This window comes from Phasianus colchicus, chromosome 4 (genome assembly GCF_987193195.1).
Source record: "Phasianus colchicus chromosome 4, bPhaCol1.hap1.1, whole genome shotgun sequence".
NCBI lineage: Eukaryota > Metazoa > Chordata > Aves > Galliformes > Phasianidae > Phasianus > Phasianus colchicus.
This window is the reverse complement of record NC_143439.1, coordinates 43153977-43174661: the sequence shown is the minus strand read 5'-3', so window position 1 is coordinate 43174661 and position 20685 is coordinate 43153977. Positions and strand designations below refer to the sequence as shown.

Here is a 20685-nt window from a genome sequence, read left to right as displayed (position 1 = left end):
CACAATAATCTTCATTTTTAAAATAGTAATGGACTACAATTTTACAGTATTTTTGTATATCTGTATGCTGTTTAAAATGATACTAACTATAGGTTTGTTTTAATTTGCTCCTTTTATACCTTTTACAAGCTTCCGTAGTGACTGTAATACACCTTGTCAATGCTGTTGTTGACTCGGTGGAAAAAGAAGGTATATACATGTTTTCATATTTATTTACTGCTTTGGCAGAATAATGCACGTTTTTCTTCTAGTAATGTAGCAGATGAGAGTTATAAACTATTATTTACTTATAGTTTCTCATAAGCATTAGTAAAGAGTATATTTATATGGTATGTGTATTTGTATTTTCATGTGAATGCTGTATCTACCCAGCAGGCATGTTTCAGTGTGGTTTCTTGGGGAGAAAAAAAAAAACTACTGGCATAAAAAAGATATTGGTGCTTACTGTTGTCTGACAACATTCACAATAAAGCTTCTGGCAGGCAGAGACAGCATTAGAGATAATTATGTACACCAAAATAGATGAAAAATCAGCAGCCCATAGTTCCATTTCTTTCCCCATCTACCCCTATTGGCACTGGCAGAGCAGAACATGAGTAGCCCAATACACTCCGTCCTGGTTGTCTTAGATGAGTTTGTCTGTAGCAGAAAATGCTGACTTATAGTATGCAATTGAAGTGTACAGGCATGCACATCCGTAACAGCTTAAGTAGTTGCTTACTTCCTGTTCTTACTGAGTATCTGAAAGGCATGTTTGTGTGTGTATATGTATGTACACACACTTGTTTGCACATATCCATTTGTATCTTAGAAGGAAGCACAGTAGCTCTTTAATGTATTTTTTTTCTAACATTTAAGAAACAAACTCTGTACAAAATAGTAGTAGTAATAGAAGTGCTGCTGAGCCTATACAAACACTAACCTCTCAATAGACTTCAATAGAACTGGAATTTTTATTCCAGTTTAGATCTCCACTGCAAGTCTGTGCAGGCTACTTCTGAAGTGATACCCACAGCATGTGTTTCTTATTTCTTAATAAAAACAAAATAGACTAGGAAACCATAGAAGTCCTACTGAAAACAAAGCCATTTTAAGATCATAAAAATATTTACAGTACCTAAAGATTCTGTTTGGCTTCTTATTTGAAGTACATGTTCTCTAGTGTATGCAGAGACACGAAAAAGTAGGCAAATGCAAAGACTTCCAATCACAGAAGAATATTATCATTAATGTTTACAAATAGATCATAGTCCCCAGTGCTAAAAAATTATAATGCACAGTAACTTAGGAAAAACTAAGAGGCTAACTTAGGAAGACTAAGACTAAGATTCCAAGACTGGAGGAAGCAAAAGCAAGTTCTCAAGACAGTTGGAAATATTCATTGTTTTAGTATCACTGTGAGAAAAACAGTTATTTTATGCATTGCAAACCATCCAGAAAGGACAAAGTATAAAGGTGTCCTGCTCACCTGCTTCTTAATACTTGGAAGTTTCTAATCTAAATAAGCATTCATTCTTTGAAAGCACAGTGGGTGAAGAGTTCTGCTTTGGAGTATCTCAGAATGGTGCCAGTTTGAGCAGCAGAGATCCTTGCTCCAACCTTCAGCAAAGGGGACAGATGGTCTTTTCCTCAGTTCTCGAAAAGTATCCTAGAAGCATCAACTGCACAATCTTCTGCTAGGATAGTTATAGGCCTGTACTCCTTGCACTGCTCCTCAGAGAAGGCTGTAGCACTGCAAACAACAGTGTTGAGTGCAAAAGGAAATAGAGCTCCAGTGTAGCAAAGTGTCACCGAGGAAGGCAGGTACATCAAGTTCTAGTTTGCTGTTGTATTTTGTGTTAAGTGGTCTTCAACTCAGAATAGCCAGTCGTCTGCCTAATGAATTCAGTTTTGCACCAAGTTTCCCTACAAAACCAAAGAAGCTGTTTTTCAAGTCGTAGTCTGGTAGTCAGAACATTCTCCCGGTGAGGAGACCAGAGGTATTTAAAGGGTCTTAGACCTTAGACCTTTCTGAGATATAAATTTCAATTCTTAGGAGATGATTCTGGGATCAGAATAGGCAGGCATCCCTCCTTTCAGACCTGTATAAGGAATTCCTGAGAAAGAAAGGTTTAAAGTTTGTCAGCACAGGTGCAGTTCTGTGCTAAGCAGAATTTTTTGGGATTGCTGTATAGCAACAGGTAGGTCTCCCGCACACAGCCAGCGGAAGCTAGATTCTAAAGTGAAAGTTCCATCTTCATGTGAGACACTAGAAAGTACAAGTCCTGTTAGATGTATCCCTGTATCAAAAGCCAAGAGAGTGCGGAGCAAGAAAAGAATCAGTCTTGTTACCCCTTAAGGAAAGTTCTAAATATGATGAAATGAGATTTCAACAGACTGTGGGCTCCAGATTATGCCATAACAAGACAGTGTCCCAGGTGGGCACTCAGCACTCAGCAGCAATTCTACAGCTCAATTCTAATAAAGGAGGATCTGAGGAAAAAAAAAGTGAACTTTAGTACTGCTCAATAGATAGCCATATTTACCTAGAGTACACTAAAAACAGATAAAGGTAGCATCTTAGCAACAGTCATTATATTTGTCTTCATATTGGTTCTAGTGTTTGATTCCTAACAACAGGTATTTTCTCCTTTTTCTTCTCATTCTGCCAACTAAAGAATCTTTTGCTGTTCCTGACCTCAGCAATTCAAGAGGTGACTTCTGCATGCAGTTCATTGATATGCACCAAAATATTTTTGTTAACACTTGGCTTTAACACAGACTTACTATCAATTGCTTGCTGTGCATTTGTCTGCAGTGATTACTCTTTTTGCTAGATTTTTGCCTTATTCCAGTTCTGTATTAATTTTCCTTTTTGGTATTCAGGTTAAAAATATATACACACACAGGCATTTTTTAAATGATGTAGGTAGGCTTACACCTGGTTTTCAGCAGAGCAATAAAACCTTATTCAAGAGAAGGCTGCCATGCATGATCAAGCCTGATTTTGTTCTTCTATTCAAGTGTGGAACATCTTTACATGTAGAGAAAGAGAAAGGAAAAAGAGGTGTGGAAGCATGGAGAGGTGCTATTGTTCGAGTTACTATAAAGCCTAACACTAAAATTCAACCAAGTGGTAAAGTCACTTTAAGTAGCCTGGATACTTTACCAATTACTTCTTTTACATAGGAAAAGCAAGGTTTATTTATGCTAAACATATTCATAAAAAAAACTGGGCATTGGTTAGCAAGTCAATTCTAATTACTCAAACAACTGATTAAGAATTTAGCTGCACCAGGGAAACCGTTGATTATTTGCTATCCAGTGAACAATTCTATACCATTATGTATTGTAACAGCACATTCCATAGGTGACGTACACCTCTTCCCATTTTAGGTGAGATGTCTGAGAAAGTTTAAAAGTTTAAATGTGAATGATGCAATATCTAATGCATGGCATAATGTTAAGTTTTGTTGAATGTCTTCTGTGGAACCAAGCACACTGTTCTCCAATTAACAAGTAACGTCCTAATCACAGTGACTGCATTGTCTTAATACATGCGTTGAATTATCAGTTCAGACTGACTTGAAGATGAGATGCTAACACTTCTTTTTAATGTTCACTTTTTAGGTTATCACTGGGATACATCAGACTGGATGCCAAGTGTTCAGCTGCCAGGTATCCAGGAGTATCCAAATTATGAAGTGGTTGAGGAGTCAGCTCCCCTCTATACAGATCCAAATGCCATCGATACAGACTATTACCCCGGTGGTTATGACATAGAAAGTGATTTTCCACCTCCACCTGATGACTTCCCTGCACCTGATGAGCTTCCACCATTACCACCAGAATACAGTGACCAGTTTGAGTCGATACAGCCTCCCAGAGACATGCCAGCCGTAGGTAGCTTGGGTTCTTCTACAAGAAGCAGGCAGAGGTTTAACCTTAATCAGTATCTTCCCCATCACTATCCTGCAGACATGTCTGAACCTCAGACCACAACCAGTGGTGCCAATGGCAATTACAGAGAACCTTATGCTCCTTACACATTAGGGTACAATAGAGACTTTGAAGCTCCCACTGTAGACAACATGTCCATGTCTGTGTATGCTTCCACGGCTTCGTGCTCTGATGTGTCAGCATGCTGTGAAATGGAGTCTGAAGTCATGATGAGTGACTATGAGAGTGGAGATGACAGTCATTTTGAAAATGTGAAAATTCCTCCACTTGATTCCCAGCAACATACAGAAGTCTGACACTCACACTCAACAAAGTGCCTGGACTCTTAACAGACTTAATCAATTCTAGAACAATTTTCAAGAGCTTTTTCTTTCCCCTCCCCCTCTCTCCCCAGCCTCAGTGAATGCTTCTGTTTCAGTGAGCTAAACTGGCATGGTGGCATTGGATCATGCAGTTCATTTCACTAAACCAGCTTATTTCCATTTCCTGACCTACTATAATTGGACAGTTCCAAGAATTCCACTGACTGTGCCATTTTTGAACATGTTTTTTGTATTTGCATTGTCTATGTTAAAAAAATCACATACCACTTCTCCATATTAGCATGATGCATATATTTATATAGTTCTAATGAAAAATTAATTTCCTTCTACTTTTTGTAAATTTTATGTACAGTTTTGATTTTAATAGTTTTAATTAGATTTTGTAGATATTTTGTGAATTTGTTTTCCACTGAAAATAGTGGTATTTGTGTGCCATTAAAACTAGCACCCTGAGTTATTATAATCAGGGCATCACTGTATGTATTCCCCCCAAAACCAAGGTTTGACATTTCATTATGAGAATTTCAACATATTCACACAATTCCAATTGTACATAGGTTAGGTCTGATATTTTTCTGGGTCAGCTACATGGAAATGTCTTAAATGGGTTGCTGTATTTTAGAACTGTAAACATTTTTTCCCTTCTTGGAAAGTGTGTTGAAGACCCTCTACATACCAGTTTAAAACCAAAACCACCATGACACAGTTTTTATAGTGTCTGTATATTTGTGATCCAATGGTCTTGTAAAGGTTTTTACTGAAAATTACCATTAGCCAGTCTTTCTTACTGACAATAAATTATTAATAAAATACTTTAGCCTTGCTCTGTGTATCTCTGTTATATAACATACAATTGACAAAGCATTCAGTGCAGCATTTTTAAGTCTATGTTTTGTACTGTATTAAGTTACTTGCGCCAAGCAACACGTTTTACTCTCCTCAGAAATCAAAATGCAGTTGTTAGAGATGCTCACTAGATGGCAGTATGTGTCCACTTAATGGTGTTTTAAAAAGTAATCGGGCCAGTATGAATAAAGATTAATGGGTATCAAACTTCAGTAGCCTTCTCACAGTTTGCATTTTTCTTTAAACATATATCATCAGCCATTATGTAGCTTACTGAGTAGTTTTTCTGAAGTTCCATATATATGTGTATATATATATATACACACACACACATACATATACACACACACACATATATGTATATATATATACTACTTTAAAGACCTTAGGGTTTTTCTCTCTTAAATATATGTATAATATATATAATTCCTCTCTGAATTTACTTAGGTAGGGATTAGGTACTTAGGTAGGAATTTTCATTTCTATTTATTCCTTGACTATGCATTTCCATGCTGAAATTTCTGTGCTAATTTCTGAGTTTTTAAGCAGTATTTTAATTGCAGTCTCTTGTATTAAATTTACATTGGATGCAAGTGAAGACAGCATACCGTTTATCTGTAGATTGCCCAGCTATTTTTCTGACCAGAAAAGAACAAAGCCCCTAACGCCATTCTCCAGCTTAAATTTGCTCTGACCATGAGTGAAAAGAGTAAGATAACTTTCTTTTACTTCCTGCACGAGGAACACTAGAACTCATAGCAAGATACCCTAGCGCATCAGTGTGTTCTTTATCACAGCTAGAAATCTTTTCACGTCCATTTTTTCCTGCTGTCTCAGAAAATTCTTCAGCTTGGAAAGGTACAACTGCAGATCCTGTCAGATACACAGCAGCTAAGCCTAGGCCTTTTACCACTTGGGAGACCAGAATATAGGATTTGTCTTTAGATGTTTGATTATTTGTGCACAAAACAGAACAGGTTGCACCCTGGCAGACTGTATCATGGAAAATAGGGATTTCATGACAGTCAAGAGCTCAGCACGATGCACCACATCCTCAGTGTTAATTTGCTAATATGCAGGTAAGAATCTCTTGACATATGCAAAAATGCTAAAATGAGTGGGCTTAAAACTATGTTCTGGCTTTACGCTGCAGCATTCATCCCCAACGGCAGAGTTTTCTGTACATCAGACTCATTGGTAAATCTGCTTTTATATCTCAACTGCCTTAAAAGAATCTTACAGAACTGAGTAAAGGGCATAACACTCTCCATATTAATTTTGATCACTGCTTAAACTTGGTAGCTCAAGAAGAAATGGATGTGGCAGTTCTGTTCAAGATTTCTTATTATCTGGCTCTTGGTTGAAATGGAACCTCTGGAGTCAGTAGGATGAAAACAGTACACAGACTAGCATTCTTTCTTACTATGACTCTAATAAAGATGAAAACCTTACATAACTTTTCTTAAGGTAGTGGTTTAGAGCAGAAATATTGGAAGAGAGATTTTTGAAATCAAGAGAGAGAAAGGACAGGAATCAACACTTTCTTAACCATAGTTTATCAGCATTGAGGGAACTGTCTTATTACACTGCAAACAGCTCCAAATTTTCATGCCAAAAATAAACCAAAACAAAAAAACCTTACATAGAAAAGTCATAATACTCTTCTTTCTCTCTGCAAGGCCAGTGCTGTTAAGTAGCACATAATTTTGTACTTCACAGAAAATAAAAAAGATAGCATCATAGCAGTCACAGAAGCAACAGGTAGTTCCAACTCCATAACAGCTTAGCAGCTGGTGTTTAAAGTGAGACCACCTTAAACAAATGTTCCTTTTATAGAAGTGCCAGGAGCTATTATCAGCCAACTCAAGTCCAGTAAGTGCAACTAAACCTGATTTCCCAAATAATACTACACCACCACACAAAAAATTTTTAAGTCCTAGGAGTCCAAGCTACAATAAAACAATTTCCACCAGTTAGCATCCATGGGATGACAGAATACAGCTGTGTGTATCATGGATTCATCAGTTCCTCTTCTTCCCTGTCCCCAGTGTGCGTTTACTGCCACTGGTCTGTTTCTTTAAATAGCTGCTATTTAATGCTTTAAGTTCACTCTACCTCTGTTCTCACAAGAAGGGAATCTGTTGCCAGATGCAGACTGTTTTCTTGCCATGAGGTGATTACAGGGAAAAAAAAAAAAAAAAAAAAAAAGTGACATAGCACACATTTGAAACAATGGAGTAAGATGCAACTTCAAAGGTTTATGATTGTGTGTGGGAAATCTACATGGCTGCAAAATAAACTCATCCACAATATATTAATAGTTGGGCAAGTGCCAAATACAGATCAGCTGTCATTTAGTAGATTAGAATTCCAGAATGATTTTTACTACAGAATCCTTGTATTCCCTATATGTCAAATGGTACAAAGGAACATCTGTAATACTCATAAAAGATGAGTCCAGGATATAAAAGCATAGTCTTGAACATACTTGCAGTATTTGAGTACTCACGAAAGGAAATCTATTCTCTAGAAACAGAAATTGCCTCTTCCAGACTGTTCACCATTACGCCATACAAAGTTCACACTTTCCCTTGAGAAACTATTAGACAAAGTTTCTGTTAGTTTACAAGTTCACAGACAAACCAATGAAATACAGACTAGATAAATGCAAAGGTTGGACTAGATGATCTCTACAGGTTGTTTCCAACCCCAAATGTTTTGTGATTCTGCGGCAAGTCAAGACTTCTAACTTGTAACAGCGTAAGACAAGCTCACTGCAGATTTTTTTTTTTTTTTTCAGGTAAAATAAAATCATCTTACAACTTTTAAGGAGTTGGCATGTCCGTAGTAAAAAGTCTTAGAAGAATATCCTGCATTCTCTTCCATGCTGAAAAAAACCAGCTCGCTCAGCCTCTCCTCACACAAAAGTTTCCAGACCCTTGATGATCTTACTGACTCTATGCTGGACTCTCCTGTTAAGTCTTTCTTATACAGGGGAATAAAACACCACTACCACATTCTCCTACTTGTTTTATTAAAAACAAATATGAGCTTGTAGAATTTAAGGTTTCATTGATAAGATTTGGGTAAAAGTTAGTACTGTTCTGCCCAATTTGTATTTTATTTGGACTGTAGGAAGCATTATAATTTTGCCTTGGAGCAGAGAACGAACATAAATTCTACCTGATTAACAGTATGAGATAAAAAACAAAACCAGAAACAAACGAAACAGACAATCCTGTAAGACTTCTATCAGGGAGGATGGGATTCAAATCCCTCCTCCAAGGATATTTCATACTAAAATGGAATTGAGAAAATAAACTCAGATTGTCTTCCAGCCTCTGCTCTGCCCATTGCCTCCATGCAGCAAGTGCTGTCCCACGTTGCCCCAAGGAAAATTCCTGCACTGTAAGAAGAGATACAAATCTAATCAACTTAAGCCAAAAACAATACTAAATCATTACCTAGCCGAAATAGTCTAGGTCTCCACAGAGTCTTTGTGCTTCACAGCAAAGCTCTGCACTCCACACAGGGGCAGTCGAGAATTAGGTGTTACTTTCCATCTGTTGCCAACTTTTAGGATTTCTAGCTACTACAAGTCCTCATAAAAAACCATGAAGATCCATTAATCCAAATACGCTGAAATAGCCATCATTTTTGGCAGCATTGGTCCTTTCATAGCCAGGATCACAGATTCACAGAATTGTAGCAGTTGGAAGGGCATTCTAGAGATCTTTGAGTCCAACCCCTAACCAGGGTTTGGATGCGACCAAAAAAAAAAAAAAAATATATATATATATATATATATAAAATGTATATGTATATATGTAATATATGTAATATGTAATATATATATACACACACATAAATATATAGTATGTAGGATTACACAGCAAAGCAGGAAAGCAAGCTCTTCACCTGGATCTTAGAGACAAAAGTCTACAAGAAGGCTTATTAGACTGTTCTCATCTCTCACACAATATAAATAAGTGTCTGATCTTACTGATAACTGGAAACTTAGTGGTTACCAATGCCTGTTTGTTATATCTGATCCAGTCTGATCTGAAAGTATTATAATCATCACAAATTTAATAAACCTCTGCACAGAAAAAAACAATTTGGCCTTAGTAGCAATCATATAGACGTTAAGACTGTCAGTAAGAACATGGGATTACAAACATTATAGCAAGAGGCTTTGCTTAATGAGTTACCACCAAAGCTGAACCATATTTCATGAAAGGCCTTTATAAGCTTTTTTCTGCAAATCACTTCTCAGTTTCTTCATATTTTCTTGTATGTTTGGAGAAAAAGCTTTCACAGTAAGAAAGAGCAGTGACAGGCCCAATTAATGATGGTATGATTCATTCACATAATCCCCAGAGTATCAATCTGAAATCCCTCTCAGAGTTTGCATTTAACTTGAAAGGAACATAGAAGGAAAGACCACATTGCATCAGAAAGTTTTGGCTTTCTAATTTCATATTTTTCTGGATAACTTTAAGCACAGAGTCACTTCCAACATAAGACTTCAAATTTGCCTAATTCAAACCATGATTATCTGACGGCCATAAAGATAACAGGATCTTCTCCTTTGAGTTTCACTAGGGGAAAAAGGCGTCAGATCTCTAAGAAAATGGCTAAAATCATAATTAGTGATATGACTGCAGCTTGGCTTTATGTATTAAGATTTCTTTGTTTTAAAACCAACCCTACTCTATCCATTTGAAATTTCATAGGTCTCGCCTGCAAAAACTCAGTGTAACTGTTCAGAAACACAAAGGTGGGAGGAATGTTTATTTTGCCTGAGTCTTCAAGCGTTTAAGTCGCATCTTTCACTGGTCACCCACCCTGGGAGATCATGCAGAAGAAGGCAGAAAGCCTGGAGCAACAAGGAAAGTGAAAGTTGAAAGATGCATTTTATATCCCAAGATAACAGCAGAAGCAAGAAAATAATAGCAGGAGAAAAACTCAAAACAAACAAACAAACAAATTAAAAATAAAAAAAAATCAGAGTCAGTCATGCACAAAAGGAAAATGTGAGAAATTTTGAAAGTCAGAGGAAGACAGTTACAGAAAGAAAAGAACAGCTGAGTTTCCACTTAAGTTCAAGGAAGTATATTTTAACAGTAATTTCAAAATCTCTTAGTAGGCCTCACCTTCAGCTTTTATGTTTACATTTAAATTTGTATCCCTGAGGTTTCTTTTGAATCAGTTGGGTAATTCTTGCTCAGCAAGCAAGTTTTTCTGACAGCTACATTGTGGAGCAGCACTCCTCAAATTGAAGTCCCAACTTGAGCAGTAGTTAATCTTTCTGGGCTGCCCATTACATCCTTCCCTGTAAGGAAAATAACTTCCTTTTAACAGAGCTATTAGGATAAATACCTATCACTATACTACTGCTACAATTTTCCTATTGGCCACCCCAAAAATCCCACTACCAGGATTTAATATTATGAAGAGGCAAACAGACTCAAATTTAAGTCTCCTCAGTCTCATGAGGACTGCAATTCCTTCCTCTCCACTACCTCTGTTCTAGCCAAGGTTTGTAAATCCTGCTCCCATAACTCTGCTGAACTGCCCACAGCCAATTTGCAGATTAGGAAAAGTCCCAGTTCCTCCCTCCTGAGTCACATAGCACAGGCACACAGTAGGAAGGACTGAATTTCTGTTCTCAGAAAACAATAGTGTTCACACATACTGTTAATCAAGAGCAGAAAAGATCTTGCATAAGAGGCTGCCATTCAGTTCAGAGACTACCAACGCACTCCTCCAGCAGGGAAAAAATACTAGCTATGCTATACCTTGGATGCCAGGGAGTATTTCCCTATTTCTGTAGTAAAGCACATTATCTTAAGCAGCTTTAAGGGTTTATCTTCCTTTGGCTAAAACTAGTCAGCTTTCTTGGCGAAAAATGCAGAAATATCTTCCCTTGTATTCATTTTTAATTGCTGTACCAGAAACTTCTTTAATAAAAATAAGCCTATTTAAAGACCCTATACAGAAAAGAGTCATCAGTTTAATATAAAATTAAAAAAAAAAAAAAACACCCACACACCAAAAAACACAACTATCCAACTTGGATAATCTCTCACAACTACCTTACAGAGAGTTTTAAGGAAAGCATGCAACATGTAAGTTGGAGAAAAAAGAAAAATGACGCAATATAAAGAGTCTATTTTGAACAGTTTTGCTCATGTCTGGAAACAACTGTACAAGAATGAAGTCACATAACTCCTATAACAACCTTAATTAGGCTTTGCCATGTAGAATAGCTAGGCACATCAACAACCATTAACAGGCAAACACCTAATTGTCTCAGAGATTAAGCAAATTGAATCCCTTGTCATTAAAAAAGAGAGAACTCTGGAAAGGTGGAGGTAGGGTGAAAAACTTTCCTACCTCTGTAAGCAAAAAATCAGGTTCATGACCACCTGAGGAACTAAACATTCTCAAATTTATGGGTCCCAATGAGATGCGTCCCAGATTCCTGATAGAATTGGTTGATGTAGTCATCAGATCACTCTTGTCATAATTTGAAAAGTCACAGCAGTCAGAAGTTCCAGGTGACTGGAAGAAAGGCAGCGCCTCACCCATTTTTGGGAAAGATAGAAAGGATGACCCAGGGAACTGCTGACATGTCAGCTTCACCTTGCCATGAAAGATGATGGAGAAGATCCTCCTGAAAGCTATGCTAAAGCATACAGACAGGGAAGTGATGTGAGACAACCAGCATGGCTTCACCAAGGGAAAATCTTGCCTGACCAACCTAGTGCCTTTTTTGGTGGCCTGTGTCAGTGGACAAACGAAGAGACACTGATGTCATCTATCTGGACTTTAGGAAGGCCTTTAACACAGACCTTCACAACATCCTTTTCTCTAAAATGGAAAGACATGGATTTGATGGGCATACCATCCAGTGGACAAGGAGCTGGTTGCAAGATGGTACCTAGAGAGAAGCAGTCAATGGCCCAGTATTTGGATGGAGATTAGTGATGAGTGGCATCCCTTAGGGACAATGTTCTTCAATATCTTCATCAATGACATGGAATCTAGTGTATCCTCAGCAAGTTTGCAGATGACACCAAGCTGTATGGTCAACACACCTGAGGGGTGGGATGCCACACAGAGAGATCTAGTCTTGGACAGTGGGCTCAGGAGAACCACATTAGTTTCAACAAAGCCAAGTACAAGGTCTTACAACTGGGTTGCAGCAGCCCCCACTAATTATTATAAACTGGGAGTTGAGGATTGAGCATAGACCTGCTAAAAAGGACTTGGGGGTACCGGTGGATTGCAAGCTGGACATGAAACAGCAATGTGCTCTCACAGCCCTAACAGAAAACCAATTGATCCTGTGCTGCATCAAAAGAAGAGTGACCAGCAGGTCAAACAAGGTGATTCTGTTCCTCTTCTCTGTACTTGTGAGTCCTCACCTGGAAACTATGTCCAGATATTTAGTCCTTAGAACTGGTGAGACACGGATCTGCTGGAGGACATTCAGAGGAGGGCCACAAAAATGATCCAAAGGATGGAACATCTCCCCTACATGGACAGGCTGAGAGAGCTGGGGCTGTTCAGCCTCGAGAAGAGAAGGCTCTAGGGAGATCTGATAGCAATCTGATCTTTAAATAAAGAGAGTCTATAAGATAGAAGAGGAAAGACTCTTGAGCAGTATCTGTTGTGACAAGACAAGGGAAAATGGTTTCAAATTGAAAGAGGGGAGATTTAGACTGGATGTGAGAAAAAAAAAGATGTGGTTTTTTTGTTGTTGTTAAATACACAATAGGGTAGTGAAGCACTGGAACAGGTTTCCCAGAGATATGGTAGATGCCCTGCCCTGAAGACATTCGAGGCCAGGCTCTGAGCAAACTGATCTAGCTGTGGATGTCCCTGTTCATTGCAAGGGAGTTTGACTAGATGACCTTTAATGTTCCTTTCCAACTCAAATGATTCTATAGTATGATTTTTGCTTCTGTCAGCCTGGATCACAAAGATGAACCTGCTCCACTGTTTTAGGAGCAGTAAATCCTTCTGCTTTACTGAACCAAATCAAGACCATTTGTTTATAAAGGCAAAAATGAGATTTATGTTAATGAAGAGATTTCTGGTACTGAGAAACCATGAAGAAAAACAGACCTTCTAGATAAAATCTGATCCTAATTATTTGAAGAAGAGGTGGTGAACTAAGCATTTCAGAGTACTTCACAATTAGTTTATTCATTGTTTCATCCTTTCAATATATCATTCTTTATCACAGGATTGATTCTATAGTTCATCAGCTCTGTAAATATACATATCATTTCTCTGATTCCCATTTGTGTTGGTATCTCACACACACTCTCACAATATGCAGTTTTCAAAGTTGGCCTTGCCAGTGACTCCTTCACTGCATAAAATACTGTATGAGCCCCTAAGTATATAAGTAGTTGTAGTACAGAGCACGCAATAATACTGTTGAAAATATAGCAAGAAACAAAGCTTAATTTATAAATCTGTTGGATTACAAGCTAAAACTGCCTATCACCATGGTCACAAAAGAGAAGACTCTTTTTAAACCGAGCTAGAACCAGGAGCTAAAATGCAACACGCATTTTACAGAGATGTTGTATTATCAAGCTTGTCTCATTCGTTCCAACCAGATTTGAAAGACAAAAAGTAGACTGGCATTACAAAAGAGAAGAGTAAGAAACGCTATGAATATCTAGAAGGAGTCTGTACAGGAGGTTGAAGCTGTAAAAATTGAGGAAAATAAGAAGGAACAAATCCTGGGAAGTACAGTGCAGACTAAGATGAGTCTGGAAGGTTTGAGGAGAAGTTTGCAGATGTCAAAAATTAAAGTTTGCTTTCAATTGCATTAAATGCAAGAAATTCTACCAGAGACACTATAAACATAAAACTAGTGGATAATTAAGGTACAACAAGTCTCAGTGAAATCAAGACTAGCAGATGTTTTCAGCATTACATCTGTGTCCAGTATGGAAGAGGTTGAATATTTTCTCTGCTTTCTAACACCTCAACCTGAAGTATCACACAATCTTAGGAAATTAATGAATGAGAATAAACAGCATCAAAGATAACATGGCACTGAACCAGAACTTCTGAAACACTTAAGCCCATGTTATCCTGCACACAGCCAACTAAAACTGCCACAGTACCACAAAAATGAGAAAAAACATTTACAGTTAAAGACAAAAGACCAGGCCAGATGTACCAAACACCAGGTTCACATGAATGTAGACTTAAGGGGAAAATAAAGCAAATACTAATATCAGAAGCACTAGGAAACAAGAATATTGAGCTGGTCAAACCACATAGTCTGGTATTCTGCTTGTAACAGGAACAGCTGAATTGAATCAAGCAGTGCCAGTCTGGGCATTCAGAGATTCTCTGCACAACCCTTTCATGCTTCTCTTGCTCCTACAGGTAAGGGACAAAGGAACACTTGCCAACATGGCCATTATCAAAATGCTCATTCAAACTGTTCAGTTTAACCTATTATGAAAGCAAATCTCACACAGACACTGCAATGGAAAAACTTAGTCAGCATCAGGAGACAAAAGCTGCACGTTTCTGCTTTTATTCAGATAGCTGTAGAACAGCAACAGCAATTCATGATCAGTAAAAAAAAATGCTGCTAGTATTAGTACTCAAAGATAACCAGATTTGATTCTGGAATGATGATTCAGATGAGTTGATTCTGGGGAAAAAAAAAAAAAGAAAAAAAAAAGATTTATGCTACAAGACTTTGAAAGAGAAAAATGGAAATAAGAGTCCTTTGTGTAAAGCAGTGTTTTCAATGTTTCCCATGTGAAGGACAATAGTTTAAACAGCTTGGAATACTGATTAAAGTTGCAAGAGAGCTGTGCTAGTGCCTTTTCCCCACTTCTTTGAATTATATCAATTCTGTTTCCTCTGTTTTGTTAAATAAAATAAACAGTTGCTTTTCTCTTAAGATGAACTAAAGATTTACTTGACCAAAGCTGTTTTTTTCCTCCTCTCCTCTGAACATCTTTTTTGCAAGATAAAATCACTTCTCTACAGCTGTATCAAATGGAATTTTCTGTTTAGTATTTTGACCAAGGAGAACTTAGCTTCGCTGTCCTGTTCCTGAAATTGCTTTTCCACTTCATTACTATATGGTGATACTGTTAACTGTGTCTTACAGTGACAATCCTTCTACATTCTTCTAAGGTAACACAATATTGAAGAAACTGTTTTCTGTGCTAGGAACAGAAGTACCGCAAGAGAACCCTTGAATGGTTTTAATTTGCTGTTTCAAATCCTAAAAGGGCAGCAAAATATTAGTTGTAATTTAAAATCCATTACTACTTCAGGTATTAACCATTATCTTACTTGTCCTGCCTCTCATTCAGATAAAATATGCTTCATCGCAAAGAGTAAAAAACAAGTAAAGATAATACCAAGATCTACAGCCTGAAGTTAGTAGCACAGAATTCTTAGTGCATATAGACTACAAGTATGCATAAAATGCAGCTGAATTACATTCTATTCACTTTCAGGGAATGTTAAAAGTTAATGCTGTAGCCTTCTAATATAATTTTCTATTCACTTGGATTACTATACAGTAAAAATGAGACAAGAAACAGTGGACTATCTTTTCATTAGAATTTACAAAGCTAGACATTTTTTCAATTCAACTAATAACAACTGCCTATTACAGTAGATACATATGGGACTCAACAAGATTTTACCCATCAATGCTTTTCTATTTCAGCTCTACATTTGTGAAAAGGAAAGGGCTGACATATCCAGATAAGTATCCAAGAGCAACACAGGGCAACGCAAGTGTTAACACCACAGCTTTGGGAAACACTGGCAACCGTAATACCAATAGTCCTATTCTAATAGTCTGTAGCTGGACTTCCTCCAGAGCATTTCACAAGCCTTTCAATCAGCCCAAGACACAGATACACTCATAGCATGTGGACAAATATCTGTTACTCTTGATAGATCAAACACTTCTGCAACTTCTGCAACAAACTACCTTTGCTTTAGTTAGGCCTCACCACCACTAAGCGTACCACCTTCAAAGTACACTACTGGATCAGTAAAACAAGAGGAGCAGAACCTTTCCAACATTGTCTGGTGCTCAGTTCTAGACATGATGCCTGCTATGCATGTTCTTGGTTAGCCACCAACTTACAGAAGCACCCACTGCTGGCCAGTTGCTGCCTTCCCAACCACTTCAGAACAATAATGGGTTAACGAAGTTGTTTTGGGGACTAGGTAACATCTCTACTCACATTCCTTCCCTCTAAAAGCCTAAAGTTCTAAAAGTTCTGTCCTCTATTAAAGCATTTTGCTTTACTTCTAGGTTGTTCTGTAGAGCACAGCCCAGCAGGGGAGCTGCCAGGCACCAGGCACCACAGCAAAACAGATTTCTCAGATTTTCCCTTTTTTCTTTCCTTCTGCTGTTCACTCTGACTAATGCTGTTATCTTAACACTGCTGGCAACCTCACACGTAGCAAGCAGAGCTACCTTTCAGCATTCATACTTCCATTCAGCAGTAGCTGAATTTAATCAGCGCTGCATACACAGAAATTCTGAATGTCAGAAGCCTTTCCTCATATCACAAGGGGCCGCTGTTAACTGCTATGGTGAGACAAGAGGATCTGCAAAGCACTGCATACATTATCAAGCAAAATTAATCAAATCAGAGCAATAAAATGGAGTGACAAGAAGTGCAGAAACAGCTCCTGAGCTGAAGCACATAAGGATTTATTTCATGTAAAAGATATATTTATGTGGTTTTATTTGCAGGACCTGGCTTGCTGCTACAGCTATCAGGGAACAAGAATCAGCATAGCAGTAATACACTGCTTATTAAGAAACCATAGAATTACAAGCAGCACTTGAACTGACCTTTAGATACTACAGATGGCATGCCAGCCTGAATTAGTGAAACTGGATGTTACACAGCAATACTGTCATGGTTGCTCGGCATGTAAATTAGCAAGGGAAACTCTTCCCTGAGGAAAACAAACACGTGAAGACTCAGAACAAAAGTAATGTGCGTGAGAACTGCAGCCACAGCCAAAACACTGGCTCTGACATTGAACAGAACTGGACAGATGAAAGACACCCAAGGGACCGCTGTGCTCCAGCTCCCAGGATGACCTCAGTCTCTGGGGCTGAGCTCATCACCCAGCCCTGCATATATCTGGTGTGACACAGCGAGAGCAATACTGCTTTTAAGATTATTTATACAACCAAAGCAGCATGACACTAAAGGAATCACACTGTAAAGCTCATACTTAAATATTCCCTGAAGTATCTGAAGAACATTTATTCCTAGGCATAATTAAGATGTAAACACATTTTAAACAGACTGGAATTTCTCCTTCAATTTGCAATCATCAACAGCAGACTGGTTCCTTGCACTTAAGGCATCAGTTCAAAGATGTTTTCATTATTTGTTTTTTTTTTATTGATTTAGGAGCTGGCCCAGCTGAGCTCTCAGCTTCTCAGGAAGAAACCAAAGAAACTGCACCTGGCCTTTTCATCTGATGTCTAACTGCGCTCATTGTTGTTTGGGTAGGAGAAATAGGTATCATGTAAAAAACATACCACTTGTAAGATCTAGAATTCCAGAATACTACTCAGTTTGGACTCCAGTGCAAGCTGTTGCTCATATACCAACAAAACACTTGCCCAGCTGCAGAGAGGAGGCCATACACCCATTTTAGAGAGCCAAGAGAATCAGATACCACAGTACATACAGAAGAGCAGCCACCTTGCTTCTCTATGGCAACAAAAGCTTAAACAAGAAAGCAAATTATTAAAGGCTTATTGTAAAATTGCCACAGGCATTCCTTGACTGCAGTGCAAACCAACTGAAGTTAGATGTTAGAAGGAACAACACGCAGTCCAGATTCTGCTTCATTAAACGGTATCAAAATATGTTATGGCTCATCTTTGCAATAAGACCAACAGAAACAAGCCGCAACAAGACCAGTACTGATATCCAGTCCTTAACCATGCTTGGACATACCAGCTTTTCCACCTCCTCAACAGCAAGCAAAATTAGAAAGTAGATTTACCTTTTGATGAGTCCATCCTCACGTCCCACCAAATAGCTGCTGGCTCACTTCATCAAATGCCAGCACAGCATGGCTCTTCAGAGGATTCTCACCTCACACACAACCCCAGCAAGATGAGAAACCCTTTTAGTAGCCCACCTCTGTAGCAGGACTTATCCAGAAGACCTTTTCCTTTGCTCTGCCTGCTCACAAGTGAAAAGTCACCCCCTCTCCACACCTGTGTCCTATAGCAGTAATGCTATGCTTCAGGTACAGCCCAGAGCACTGAGGACACTAACTCTAATTAACTCCTACAATACCAAATGGCAGCATTCTGCACAGATTTCTGGGAGAAGTAAATCTCCACCAGGGATCTGAAGGAAGTACATATGACAACGTGGAAAAGTGGAAGAAAAAAAACACCAAACCCCTCCCCTACCCTAGACTTAAGAGATTTGTGTGTTCAGTTAAAAAAAGTTTTTAAAGGAAATTACCATTAAGAGCATGCTGAAACAGCTCAGAAACAACTGTAAGCCAGGAGAACAGTCCTCTGTTTTACTAGTCATCTGACCAAATAAAAGTTTAATCAGAATGGAACAGATTACTCTGTTTCTTCCAAACATATATGCTGCAGTCTGCCTAAAGACCTCTATGTTTCCTTTAAACATGATCGCAGTTTGAATTCCCATCCTGGCTAATCTCTGTATCCTACACATTCCTCTTGCCCTTGTGCATTCATAGTCTTCACAGAATTATAAGCAATATTACATTATCCTTGAAGAGTTACTATTTTTCCCCCAGCAAATCTTCTTGTTAAGCACATCTAGCTTGTTAAAGAAATTATCTTCCTATATTTACGTCATAAAAATTTAGGTTAACAATAACAATGTTTTCCAGTCTACACATTTTTTGCTTGTTTAGAATTTCATTTCCTAAATGAAACACGCCTTTCTCTTTGTTGACTCACCACCACCATATATACTGACTTTTAGCATCAGGCTGAAAGTTCAATATTTTCCAGTTCTCTGTCAGCTAACAAATCTCAGAAATCCTAACATCAACTCTCCCATGACTGAGTCAACTTTTAAAACACACAGTTCATTGGTTTTAACAATGCATTTTTTCTCTCACACCAAACACATTGCACCGTTACACATGACACCAAGTGCAGAGCAGTCTTCCTGAAATAGCAATCTTGTAGTTGTAAACAAGGCAGTTTGTATTAGGTTCTCTGGAGTTATTGCTTCGTTTATAAAATATAAAATATTACATAAAATATTTCTGTTGTTTTTTACCTCTCAAAAATATTTATTTCTAGCTTCATTGTTCATTTCATTTTTAAAACATTCTCTGCTGCCCATTGAGAGACATCTCAGGATGTCACTGGCTCCTTTGCTTTAGTTGTTAATGTGTTGTATCATCATGAAGTACATCCATTTTCTGTACTGTACTAGCATTCTTAAGGTTGCACAGAAAATACATATGCAGAGGAAGAAAATAAGCTTAAGATCACCTAGTTCCAAACCCCTGCCAGGTAAGTGACAAAAAGCCCTACAAAGCACAAGTACAGCTCTGAACATAGCTCAAATGTGCTGTCAAAAACACGTGAGACCTCCTGCCACCAAATGTACTCAGTGCACCATGCTCGAGCACCAGAGTCAGCCTCAGACTGTATAAACAGGCTTTGCTGTCTTTCCCCTTTCCTACTGCTGTTAATTTCACCTTCTGACCTCTACGCTGCCTTGTGTTCTTAGAACCTCGCACACAAGACCTTCACAAGACCAAGGAGCTCATGTGAGACAGTAGTTGAACTTACCAACAGAAAGTATTCAGTTTCTGTTGGCAAATTCCCATCTTCCCTTATGAGGCATACATTATGGCACTCTCTAAAACAGGAAAGCATTGCTATCCTATCTTGCAACCAACCTGCAAAGATTTTGGAAAAAATTTCCCACCTTTCATATTTCAAGCACACATACATATCCATCCGTATCACTTTTCTTACCTCCCAGTCTCCTTCCACTACTACCTCTGCCTGCTTACCCCATCTTTTTATACATATAAATACCCCAGCTGGGCAACAGTTTGAATAACAGCACTGACCTGAGAAGACTGGAGTATTTGCTGACCCTTCTCACAGACTAGCACTTGACCTGGATACCCTTCTCTCAAAGTCTCTGCTACCCGGACAATATTGAAATGCATTGGCTTATGTCTGCTTTGCAGACAGTTACAAATTCTGGAAGGCATCAGAAGGAACTCAGCATTTCACAAGATGGATGAAATAGTACCATGTTTAATAAATATAATGATTTTTTCCTAACAGCTAATTATTATGTGACAACTGTACTCACCAGAGAACAAAACTTTATTCCCTTGATAACAGGATTGAAAAAATAAAAAGGCAATACAAGTTATTTGTCTTTGTGGACTTATAACTAAAAGCTGTCATTCAAGACTGCATCTGTTCTGCAAGTAGACTGAAAATAAAAGTGCACTAGTGCGGTCCATTTAATAATATACCTATGATCTCAAA

General features: G+C 38.1%; 1 protein-coding gene and 1 long non-coding RNA gene across 2 annotated transcripts in view; one reads left to right on the top strand and one right to left on the bottom strand.

The window, feature by feature from the left end:
* The window catches only part of FAT1 (FAT atypical cadherin 1), a 103324-nt gene extending 98239 nt beyond the window's left edge, over window positions 1-5085 (top strand). Inside the window, exons 27-28 of the mRNA XM_090139357.1 lie at window positions 2658-2693; window positions 3610-5085. Coding sequence (XP_089995483.1) covers window positions 2658-2693; window positions 3610-4235 — 662 coding nt within the window. The 3' untranslated portion in view covers window positions 4236-5085. The remainder of the gene's footprint in view (window positions 1-2657; window positions 2694-3609) is intronic.
* Window positions 5086-7741: 2656 nt separating this feature from the next.
* On the bottom strand, window positions 7742-18399 carry LOC149918222 (uncharacterized). The gene is made up of 3 exons (XR_016466448.1): window positions 18171-18399; window positions 10265-10443; window positions 7742-8514 (listed from the first exon to the last, which is right to left on the bottom strand). It is a non-coding gene; the product is annotated as an uncharacterized LOC149918222 (long non-coding RNA).
* Between the last annotated feature and the right edge of the window lie 2286 nt (window positions 18400-20685).